The sequence below is a fragment of the Falco peregrinus genome, chromosome 8 (assembly GCF_023634155.1).
Source record: "Falco peregrinus isolate bFalPer1 chromosome 8, bFalPer1.pri, whole genome shotgun sequence".
Taxonomy (NCBI): Eukaryota; Metazoa; Chordata; class Aves; order Falconiformes; family Falconidae; genus Falco; species Falco peregrinus.
In genome coordinates, this window is record NC_073728.1 from 25,826,636 (window position 1) to 25,837,500 (window position 10,865).

The 10,865-nt window shown below is 65.6% G+C and overlaps 2 protein-coding genes across 3 annotated transcripts; one reads left to right on the forward strand and one right to left on the reverse strand.

The window, feature by feature from the left end:
- Positions 1-1,609: 1,609 nt before the first annotated feature.
- On the forward strand, positions 1,610-6,769 carry LOC101914800 (gap junction gamma-1 protein-like). 2 transcript variants are annotated; one of them, XM_055813097.1, is made up of 3 exons: positions 1,610-2,000; positions 4,221-5,419; positions 5,547-6,769. In XM_055813097.1, the coding sequence occupies exons 2-3, from the start codon at positions 4,246-4,248 to the stop codon at positions 5,552-5,554; spliced, it is 1,182 nt and encodes a 393-aa protein (XP_055669072.1). In that variant the 5' UTR covers positions 1,610-2,000; positions 4,221-4,245; the 3' UTR covers positions 5,555-6,769. The 2 variants fall into 2 exon arrangements, with proteins under 2 accessions (XP_055669072.1, XP_055669073.1); XM_055813098.1 differs by lacking the exon at positions 1,610-2,000 and adding an exon at positions 2,576-3,472.
- Positions 6,770-7,035: 266 nt separating this feature from the next.
- On the reverse strand, positions 7,036-9,400 carry INHA (inhibin subunit alpha). The gene is made up of 2 exons (XM_005234331.3): positions 9,013-9,400; positions 7,036-8,342 (listed from the first exon to the last, which is right to left on the reverse strand). Exons 1-2 carry the CDS (start codon positions 9,377-9,379, stop codon positions 7,609-7,611), a joined length of 1,101 nt encoding a protein of 366 aa, XP_005234388.2. The 5' UTR covers positions 9,380-9,400; the 3' UTR covers positions 7,036-7,608.
- Positions 9,401-10,865: the final 1,465 nt, after the last annotated feature.

Below are 10,865 nucleotides of genomic sequence, written 5' to 3' on the forward strand. Positions count from 1 at the left end.
CATGTAGGTCCCTTACCCAGGGCAAACTGCTGGGCTGCCTGGCGGTGAAGCCAGGCTGGAGGCAAGGCCTGGGAGCATTTGAAAACTAGGGGTGACTGTGGGGAAAGAAAACCAGGTTCCCTCCCTGGCCCTGAACACTTCCCTGCACCCTTCCAAAAGCTTGAGTTTCTGTGCTCAGCCTGTGGTCTCCCCACATCCACCTCTGCCTGTTGCTCCTAGCCTGGGATGGAGACTGCCCAGGGGTTGCTCCCAGAGGATACATCGCTGGATCTGCAACATGCATTTCCCCTTTTAGAAGTGTTAATGCCAGTTGCATGCATGGGGGCAGAATTCAATGGGAAGTGTTTCTTCACGGCCAGGTCAAATCCCCTTCCTTCTGTGGCAGCTCTCCCTCCAGACGGCTGAAGCTGTCACCTGGCAAGGACCCATCCATGAGCAGGGGGGAAAGCAGCATTGAGCAAGAGAGCCCGAAGCAGGGCCCTTTCCTCTTCTACATATCCTGTGCCCATGTCGGGGTGCAGCATGCTGCTCTGGGGGGCTCCAGTTGCCCTCCCGCGTGAGAGCACTGAGCCATGGTGGCTCTTGCTGACTTAGGAAAGCAGCAGGGGAAGTGGCAGGTCTGCTGTTACTCAGTGGGCCCAGAATAACCAAAACCCCACGCTGGATGTGGCAGCCACACTTCCCACCCCTCTCCTTGCCACAGCCACATGGCCTCAGCCCTCCTGCACCCAGCCCCTGGCACTGCCGGCAGGAGGTGGGCAGAGGTGCTGCACCCACCAGTGCCTGTTCCTGGAAACCCTTCTGCAGGAGGGAGCGTGTGTTTCCGTAGGGAGAAGCAGCGTTCCACAAACTTACGCAGAAACCAGCTTCCCCCTGACTATTCGGGTTGCGCAAGGCAGCCCTGCGTCCCTCCCCGTCTCCACGCAAGGGTGCAAGGACAGGGTGCTCTGCCCAGCGTGGCACAGGCGTGGGTGGCCCAGTGCGGGGACTCAGCCCCGACAGTAAACCCCCAGAGCCAATTTTAGCAGTGTGGAAAGTGAGTGGGCAGTGTGCACTGGTGGAGGGGCAGCCCACAGCTCCAGGGTGGTGGCTCAAAGCCACTGCTGCCATTGCTGCGGCCTTGGGAGAGCGGTGCTTTCTCCCAGGATGAGCAGCTGTGACTCTCTAAGGGCACGTCTGGAGGGTACCGGGCGCTCAGCCTGGTCCTGCCGCAGGGACCTGGTCTGGGGCATGAGAAGCAGCGCAGGCTTCAAAAGCTTTGAAGCGCATTCCCACCACAAAGGCACATTTTCCTCCACGTTCCCACCACGTCCGGGGCCACCTCCACTCTGAGGCCACCAGGTCTCTCCTTCCATCCTCTCTCTTCGCTGAGAGAGGAAGAATCTGGTGTTGGGAGGGGCAGGGGCTGCTGGGCAGGGGTCTCCAGCGGCCAGGCTCACCTCCCGCGGGGCCGCTGACCCCGCACACCCCGCGGGCTGAGCCAGGCCCCAGCGGCTGCCCCGGCACGGCCGGGCCGCCGCCGCTGGGCACCGGGGCGGCAGCGGCACCCGGGGGCCGAGGGCGGCGTGGGACAGCCGGCCCACCAGGGTGCGTGGGGCGGCCGGGGCTGGCGGCACGGGTGGGTCCCGGCGGCTGCCGGCAAAGCGAGGTTCGCCGCGGCTGGTGTCGCCGACAGGCGCGATGCTCGGCCGAGTTTCGGCCGGCCCGCCCCAGCCCAAAGCCCTGCGTGGCCTCCCGAGCCGGGGCCGGGCGGCGATGGAGCCACCGGGGGCGTGGGGCCGGCCGGGCCGGAGCGGGGCTGCAGCTTCGCGCCAAGTGGCGGCCGCCGGCCGGTGCGGGGCGGCCGGTGCGGGGCGGTCGGTGCGGGGCGGTCGGTACGCACCGGCGGGCGGGCGCGGGGCGGGGCGGCCCCGGGCCCCTTTGTTCGGCGGGAGGCGGCGGCGCGCCGCCCCGCCGCTTTGTCCGCCGCTGCCGGCGGGAGCCGCTCGTCCCGGCGCGCCGTGAGTGGGGCCGGGGAGCGGGGGGGCTGCGGGAGGGCGCGGGCCGGTGGGGCTGGGGGAGGCAGGTGGGGCGGGCGGTGGTACCCCGGGAGGGCTGGGACGGGCGGCGGGAGCCCCGGGCGTGGGCGGCGGGCAGGGAGGCTGGGGCCGCAGGCGGGGGGATCTCGGGCAGGCTGGGGTCACGGGGCTGGAGGCCCGCGGCGGGCGGGAGTCGGGGGGCTGGGAAGGCCGGGGCCGGGGGGCGGGGGCCACGGCTGGCAGGGGTCAGCGAGCCCCAGCGTGGGCGGGCCACGGTCAGTGGGACAGGGGTCCTCGGCCGGGCAGGGGCTGGCGAGCCCCGAGATGGGCTGCCCGGCGCTGCGGGGCCTGGGCAGGGCGGGCAGGGGCGGAGGGGGACCGGGGGCCGCGGGGTCGGTGGGGCTGGGGGTGTGCGTGGGGCCCAGCCCAGGCACGTGGCGCTGGACCCGGGTCCCAGCGCGGCCCCGGCGGGGGGTGGGTGCGGGCAGCCCTGGGCCGCCCTGGCTGAGCCGGACCCGCGCTGTGTCCATCCCTGTGGTCCATCCCTGTTACTCCTCCTTGGCCACCACGGCAGTGCCCACGTGTGTGCTTTCACTTTCCGTGAGCGTGCCAGCTCCCAGGGCTGCCCTCCCGCCTGGTCCCCTCGCCTCTGTCCCCAGCCCCTCGCCCTGGGGCCAGGGCACTGTGCTGCTACCGGGCAAGGGCTACATGCAGGCACAAAGCATCCTCCTTCCAGTGGGGCAGTGGGCGAGAGGGCCGCACACTGGGGAGATGGGGCAGCATTGAAACCTTGTAGGGTGCCTGACTGCAGGAGGATGGTGGCCCTGATGGGCTGGGTTTGGGTCCCCGGTGCCAGCCTGTGCCACCTCCCGCAGCTCAGCAGGCTCTGCTGGGCACCAGGCCATCAGCAAGAGCGTGTCCCCTGCATGGGTGCTTATGCTGGAGGGGCTTTTCAGTTTAGGCAAGGCTGCTCGGGAGGCAGGCTGAGATAAGCCAAAAAGATCCTCTTATTCTGGACAATAGCCGCATGTGTGCAGCGGAGCTGTGTTTGCAGGGATGCGCCCTGGCCAGAGGCAATGGAACAGGGCTGCCTGGAGGGCAGGTGAGGCGTGGGAGAGGCTGAGGGCTCTGTGGGGACATGTCCCCCTCTGCTCACCCCAGGCAGTCTTGCCACCTGCTGCCCTTGCATCAGCTTGTGCACAAACTGGCGAAACCGGGGCCGGGTGGTGGGGTGTCTCCTCTTGCGTCTTCTCCTTTTGCTGGGAGCTGAGGCACAGTCCTCGTAATTTCCTCCCCGACCTCCGGTGTCAGCTGCTTTGCCGGGAGTTTGTGCAATTCCTTGGCTGCCCCGTGCTGCCCCTTGTCACCGCTCTCCTGCTCTGCTCCCCCTGCCAGCCCTTGCCATCAGGCTGCCGGGTGCTCTGACCACCATCCGCCGCAGGCTCTGGGGACTTGTAAGGACTGGGGAGTGGGGGGCCCTGCGGGAGGGAGGGGCGCAGCATGACGGTTTGGTGGGACAGAGTGACGCTGCGTCTCTGCCGGCTCTCAAGGGAGAGCTCTGGGGGGTACAGAGGAGCTGGCTCACGGACATGTGGTGGGGACTGCTCAGGGATGGACACCCCCTCAGCAGGGGCTCAGGGCTGGCAGCTGCAGTGAGCCAGAGGGGCTCTGCGTGTTGCCTTCCTCCAGGGGCCAGTGGAGGACCCCCGTGAGAGGGTGTGGGTGCTGGCACAGGGTGTGGTGCTGGTTGGGGACCTGCCCCAAGACCAGGTGGCAAATGTGTGCCATGGCACTGGAGGCAGAGGAGGCCTCTCCTCTCACAATCCCCAGCTGGCACTGCCTCGTGCTGCCGCGTTTACCCTGGCTGTGATGATTCTTCCCCCAGATGTGTCCCGCAGGGGACAGGGACGTCCCAGCCTTTCCCCTCCTCCCCAGGTGCCCTCCACCCACCTGGCTGGCAGTGGGGCAGGAACAGGATACGGATGGGAATGTGTGGATGTGGCACTGGGCAGGGGACACAGTTTTGGGGAGATGGCTGCCTGCTCAGGGCTGTGGTTTTGGACCTGTGGATGAGAGAAGAGACATCAGTGCTTGGAGAGGGAGAGTGACAGAGCTGGGGTGGCAGCTGGTGGTTGGGGGGGGGTGCCCAGTGAGGTGCATGCAGATTTGCTCAGTGCCTGTTTGCCTGTCCCTTCTGCACAGGGTTTGAGTCAACTGCCTGGGCAGGATGAGCTGGAGTTTCCTGACACGGCTCCTGGAGGAGATCAACAACCACTCAACCTTCGTGGGCAAGATCTGGCTGACTGTCCTCATCGTCTTCCGCATCGTGTTGACAGCCGTGGGGGGAGAGTCCATCTACTACGACGAGCAGAGCAAATTTGTCTGTAACACACAGCAGCCGGGCTGCGAGAACGTCTGCTACGATGCCTTTGCCCCGCTCTCCCATGTCCGCTTCTGGATCTTCCAGATCATCATGGTGGCCACGCCATCAGTGCTGTACCTGGGCTTTGCCATGCACCGCATTGCCCGCATGCCTGAGTCCTCGCGGCGCCGGTCACTGACAGCCCGGCGGGCACGCATGCCGGTGGTGCGCCGGGGAGCCGGGCGGGACTATGAGGAGGCGGAGGATGATAACGAAGAAGACCCCATGATCTTTGAGGAAATCGAGGTGGAGAAGGAGAAGAGCCCCGAGGGTGGGGAGAAGCATGACGGCCGGCGCCGCATCAAGCAGGACGGGCTGATGCGTGCCTACGTCCTGCACTTGCTGTGCCGCTCGCTGCTGGAAACAGCTTTCCTCTTCGGGCAGTACCTGCTGTACCGCTTCGAGGTGAGCCCCTCCTATGTCTGCAGCCGCAGCCCCTGCCCGCACACTGTCGACTGCTTTGTCTCCCGCCCCACCGAGAAGACCATCTTCCTCCTCGTCATGTACGCTGTCAGCGGGCTCTGCCTCTTCCTCAACCTCTGTGAGCTCGTGCACCTTGGTGTGGGCCGCATCCGTGATGCCCTCAGTCAGCCCGACGGCCCCCCGCTCCCGGCTGGTGGCAGCCCTGCGCCGCAGTACCCCAAGAAAGCCCCCGGCGCACCCCCCACCTACCACTCACTGAAGAAGGAGCCGCCGCGAGCCCTGCTGCCAGATGGCAAGCTGGACTACCGGGAGAGCCTGGCGGTGGCAGGGCGCTTCGCCCTGGCCGGGGCTCCCCCGGCGCACGAGCTCGACCGGCTACGTGAGCACCTGCGCCTGGCCCAGGAGCACCTGGAGGTGGCCTTCCACCTCCAGCCCCCCCCACGGCCCCCCAGCCCTGCCCGCAGCAGCAGCCCCGAGGCCAATGGCATTGCTGCCGAGCAGAACCGCCTCAACCTTGCCCATGAGAAGGGGACCGCCGCCTGCGACAGGACCACAGGTGAGCCAGGGAGGGGGGCGGATCCAGCTGACTGGGGCAGGGGTTTGGGGAGGGCTGACTGGGCTCCCTGGGGAGGGGATGCCGTTCCCCCTGGGGTGGGTGCTAACCTGCCTCTTGCTCCCCGCAGGGCTGTGAGTGCCACCAGGGGCAATGGCGATGCCTGCCGGAGCAGCCGCCACCACACAAGAGGAGCAGCCTGCCGGGAGCACTGGGCAGAGGGTGCTGCGCGCCTGCCTGGCACGGCTGGCTGGGCAGCCCTGTCCTGGTGGGCAGCGGTGGGGACCTGCGCCTTGGGGGACATTCCTACTTAATTTTCAAAAAGGGAATATCTTATTTTTGTACATTTTTATAAGCCTGTCAGTGTGTGCACCCTGGCATTTTTATACTCCACTCCCAATCTCTGCTCCGGGCCTGTGCCCTGCCCCTGCTCCAGTTTCACCCCCTTTTCCCCCTCCCACACCCGTTTCCCGCACCATGTCCTCCTCACACCTCCCTGTGCCCTCCTGTGCCTGCTGCCACCCACCTGTGCACCGGCCAGTGCTGCATGTGTGAGCCATGCTGGCGATGCCAGCGCTGCCCCTGCAGCCTAGGGGCTTGGGGGTGCTGAGCCTGGGGGTCCGGCTGGCTGGGCCGAACCGTGGGGCAGGGCGCTGGGCTGGCATTGCACATGGCAGAGAGGGGATGCAAGAGGCTCTGGCAGCTCTGCTGCCAGAAAGTGCTGGTGTGGCCAGGAAGACCGTGCTGTGCAGCATCCTGGCACGGGGTTGTGAGCTGTGGGACTGGCCCACTCAGAAATGTCTGTGCAGAGGGCAAGGGCTGTCCTTCCCAATGCCTCCACCCCGCTTCCAGCCAGCTGCCCTTGGACCAAAGCCCACCCCCTCCCACTCTGGCCGTGGGGCCAGGACCCCCTGCGCAGGGCTGGACCCTGGTCCCACGGTGGGGGAGATGCAGCGCCCCGAGCCGGGCTCAGCTGGGAGCCAGTGGGGTATTTCTCATCATCTCAGCCTGGGTCACACAGGGATTTTTGTAGCATTGTTTTTTACTCGAAAATGATTGTCACTCTGTTTTTTCTTTTTTCTTTTTTTTTTTTTTATATCTATATTAGTAAAGGCTGGAGACGTTTTGTACTGAGCTGCTGCATCCGGTCCTTCAGGAGGAAGGGGTGGGAAGGGAATCCTGCGCAGCTGGGCTGGGGCTGGCAGCTCGGCTGCCTGCCCCGGGACCTCCCTGCTCGCACTGGGTGACTCAGTCGTTCCTGCTGTGTGGAGGCGGCTGTGGCCAGGGCAGCCTCCATCAGCCTGGTGGAGCAGGATTGCTCCAGCCACGTTCCTGTGCGGTACTGACTCTGGCCAGGCGCCCGGTGAGGGGCTCCCCCATGCCTCCCCATCCCACTGCTGCCCCCATGCCTCCCCATTCTACTGCAACCAGGAGCAGAAGGGATGTTGCCCTGCCCTGCCCCATGCCCCATGCCCTGGGGCTGGATCAAACCCAGCCACGCCATGCTGATCTTGGCCAGCACATACCAGTTCCCTCTCTGGGACCTGGATACCTCTTGCAGCACTTGCCTGTCCCCTCCCTCCTCCAGCCAAAAGCCCCCAGGGAACTGGCATCCCACCACCCAACTGCGTGCCACCTCTGTGGCTGCCTCTGATGGAAGCTGGCATTACCAAGCTGTTCTGGTAAAGAGAACAGGTTTATTTCACTTATCCCGTCAAGCTTTCCAACAGGCTGTGCCGCCAGGAGAGGGCTCGCTTGCAGTGCCACATGTGCTGCCAGCCCTGCCACCAGTGTGAGGTCCCAGCATGGCCTTGCCCTGGCACGTCCCCGTCCCTGCTGTGGCAGCCTGGCCCTGCCTGGGAGCACGGGGAGGCTGTTGTACTCTGCGGCAGGAGCAGGACCCCAGTCTTTTGGGGAGGCGGGGTGAGAACTGGGGGAAGGGAGCAAGCAGATGGAGAGAAACAGGGGCTGAGCTGGCTGCGGACAGCAGGCTGGCTTTGGCAGGGGCTTGGCTCTGCCAGAGGCTGTGCCTGTCCCTGTCCCACCATCTGGCAGTGTGACCGTATCCAGGGCAGCCCAAAACTCCAACTTGTGCAGGGGAGGATGGCACAGCCCAAACCCCTCCACCAGGTCCCTGTGGCATGGGGCCAGGAGTCCCCTGGGTGGGATCACGGGCCAGGCTGCAGGATGCCCTAGACGCAGGTGCAGTCCTGCGCCAGGATGTTGGGCACTGTCTCGTACTTGAAGGAGTACCCACCGTCGGAGGTGGTGCGGACGCGCAGGGAGCGCATGGTGCCGGGCAGGGCGGCACAGCAGAGCTGCACACCCAGGCGGTGGCTCAGCCCATGGCCCTCGGCACAGCTCCCATGACAGTAGTGGAAAACAAAGCTGCTGGGATGTACGATCCACTTGTCCCAGCCCAGCTCCTCGAAGGAGATGTTGAGGGAAGCCCGGCGGCAGTTGGTATGGGCAGCCAGGTCCTCAGATGGGTGCTGCAGCAGGCTCAGGGCAGCCGGGGACCAGGGCATGGTGGAGCGGCGAGCCCTCTCGCTGCCCTTGGCCTGGGTGGTGGCCACCAAGAAGGGCATCTTGTCCCCCTCGGCCAGGCAGGGGCAGCCAGGACAGCGCACCAGGAGCACGAAGAGCGGCTGCAAGAGCTGGGGCAGCAGTGCCGGGGCAAAGTGAAACACAGTCCAGTGCTCGGGCGTCTGCACCACCATGGCCGTCACCGGCATGCGGCCCTGTGGTGACAGGGTCAGCACGTCGGGGGCTGAGTGGTTGGGGGCAGCAGAGGGGCCGGTGTAAAACCAGAGCTTGGCAGAGGTCACCGTGCGGCTCAGGGTGTGCGCCGAGGGCTGGAAGAGGTAGGTGAAAATTCCTTCTTCCTCCAGCAGCTTGTCCGGCTGTGTGGGCTCGCAGGGCACGTCTGCAGGGGGGGACAAATATGCTCAGGATATATGCCCAAACCAGGGGAGGGTCCCTGATGCCTGGTGGGAGGTGGGATGTTGCAGAGGATCCCTGAGGTGCTGGTAGGGTGCCTGGCTGCTGGCGTGGGCAGTGGCAGGGTGCAGGGGAGCTGAAATGTCTACTGCTACACAACAACCGCTGCGCTGCACCCCACAGCTGAGCCGTGCTGTGACCTAGATTGGTCTGTTACTGCTGCCCCCATCCCCCAGCATCCTGCCCCATCTCGCAGTGTCCTGCCCCGTAACTGGTCATCCTGCCCCATCCCACAGCATCCCGACCTTTTCCTTAGTATCCCATTTCCCAGCATCCTGCCCCATCCCCTAGCACCCCACCCTATCCCACCCTGCCTGCTCCTCAGCCCTCCCCACGTCTCCACATCCCGCCTGGTCCAGTCATTATGCAGCTTCCTGGCACCCCCTTGTGCCACCTGCCCCTCTCCCTGCCTGTGTCCCGGGCTGTGCTCTCTGCCTGTCCCTGCCTGCCATACCTTTCAACCTCCTGGCTCTCCACCAAACCTCGCCCATGCCTCAGCCTGGCATACCACAGCAGCCCCACCGTCCTGCTGCAGCTGTGTCGCCCTGAGCGCCCACCCTGCTTCACCCCTTTCCATCCCACCAGGATGTTCTCACCTGTGGAAGGGAAAAGGATCACTTGGGAAGTGTCCTCCAGCTCCTCTGGCTCAACTTCAGGGTTTTCAAGGATGTGTCTCCGGTGTACCCTCCTCGCTTCCTTCTGGGCCTCCTCCTGGAGAACCGGGGGGCTCAGATGCTCCAGCACCCGAGCCCGCACCTTGGCCAGAACGAGCTGCCGATCAGCACCAGCGCCAGTGCAGCTGGCCAGGGCAGCGGTGGGCAGCATGGCAGGCAGCAGGTGCAGGAGGAGCAGCATGACCATGGGACGCACAGTGGGCCGGTGGCTTGTGGGGCTCTGCTGCAGGCTCCTGCCTGCCTGCCTAGCCCGTCTGCCTGCTGCACTCCCCCCGGGGCAGGGTGGCATTGAGACCTATCTGACACTGACGCAAACGTCTGCTTGCCGTGAATATTATCTCTGGGCAGCGAAAGCGCTGAGACGTCTGGAATGCGAGGACTGCAAGGACAGTGTGGTCTGGGGGGGGGATGGCGCCCGGGCAGGGGGGGTGGGAGGGGATGCTGCTGGGGGTGGCAGGCGCATGGGGCTGGGGGGGGGGGGGGGGGGCTGGGCTGTAGGCAGGGTGCTGTAAGGAAGGTTTTGCTGCGCTGGTGGGGATGGAGGGGGCACCCTGGGCAAACTTTGCAGCTGCTGGTGCTGAGTGCCCCCCATGGTGGAGGAGCTGCAGATTTGGGGCTTCTGAGGGGACAGTGGAAGTGGCAGTGACTGTGCACAGCAGGGGCATCTGAGCAGGGACCTGATGGGGTCCAGAGCCCTGTGAGGCCCTGGTGTGGGGGGCATGTCGGGGGAGGCAGGCTGCGCACCCTTCTGCCAGGAATGCCTGGGATACCCCAGGGTCACAGGGCAGCCGGGAGGGATGTGAGCACAGGGTTCTGGGGAGGGCAGGCTGGGGTGCCGAGGGGCTGTGGCATCTCCAGGGCAGCCCGGAGGCTGGTGAGGTGCTGAGGACATGAAGCAGGGGATGGCAAGAGGTCCCTGCACTGCCTGGGGCTGGGGAAAGCTGGGCCAGCTTCAGGGGGAGGGGGAGGAGAAGAGGTGAGGCAGAGCCAGGCTAGCTGGAGACCCCCACAGCAGGGCCAAGAGAGGGATCCTGGAGTGCTGTTTGGGCTGGCTGGCTGTGAGCTGGCTCCTGGGGTGGGAGCTGCAGGAGGTGTGCAGGTTGCAAGGGAACCCAGCGTGTCCTGCCCTTCCTCCCACTGCTGCCTGTGGGGACAGGGCCAGGCACCCCCCATCCAGCAGCCCTGCCTGCCCCGCGGGATGCTGGGCAGCCTCAGCACCCCTCCTGCTCCTCCTGCTGGCATCCCACATAGCACGGCCTGTATGGCACACCCCATCCTCTGCAGCCTGGCATCTCATGCAGCATCCAGCGTGCCACATCCCACCCTGTGCAGCATGTCCTGCCTGGCATGTCCCATCTCACCGCAGCCTTGTGTCCCATGCCATGCACCCCAGGCCATGCACGCTGAACAGCGCACCCCACCCCATGCCATGCCCCCCGTGCTGTGCACCCCACACAGTGCATTGCCTCCTGCCACTGGCTGAGCTAGCACCAAGGCACATCTGGGTTTGTGGCACCCCAGATCTCCGGAGGTGGGGCGCTGCCTGCTCGCTCTAGGCTGGGTGGCTCCAGTGGGGCTGCTATACATAGGTGGTAGGCCAGCCCTGCCCCAGCGAGGCACTGAATGGAGCAGGCTCAGTCTTATCAACCCAGCGTGTCATCAGAGGGTATTTTTGGGGACAGCAGCTGCAGGCATTTGTAACGTTTGGTCCCTGCGTCCTGACACCCGGGAGCAGAGCGGGGGGAAGCAGCAGGAGTTGGGTGCTGGCACTGGGA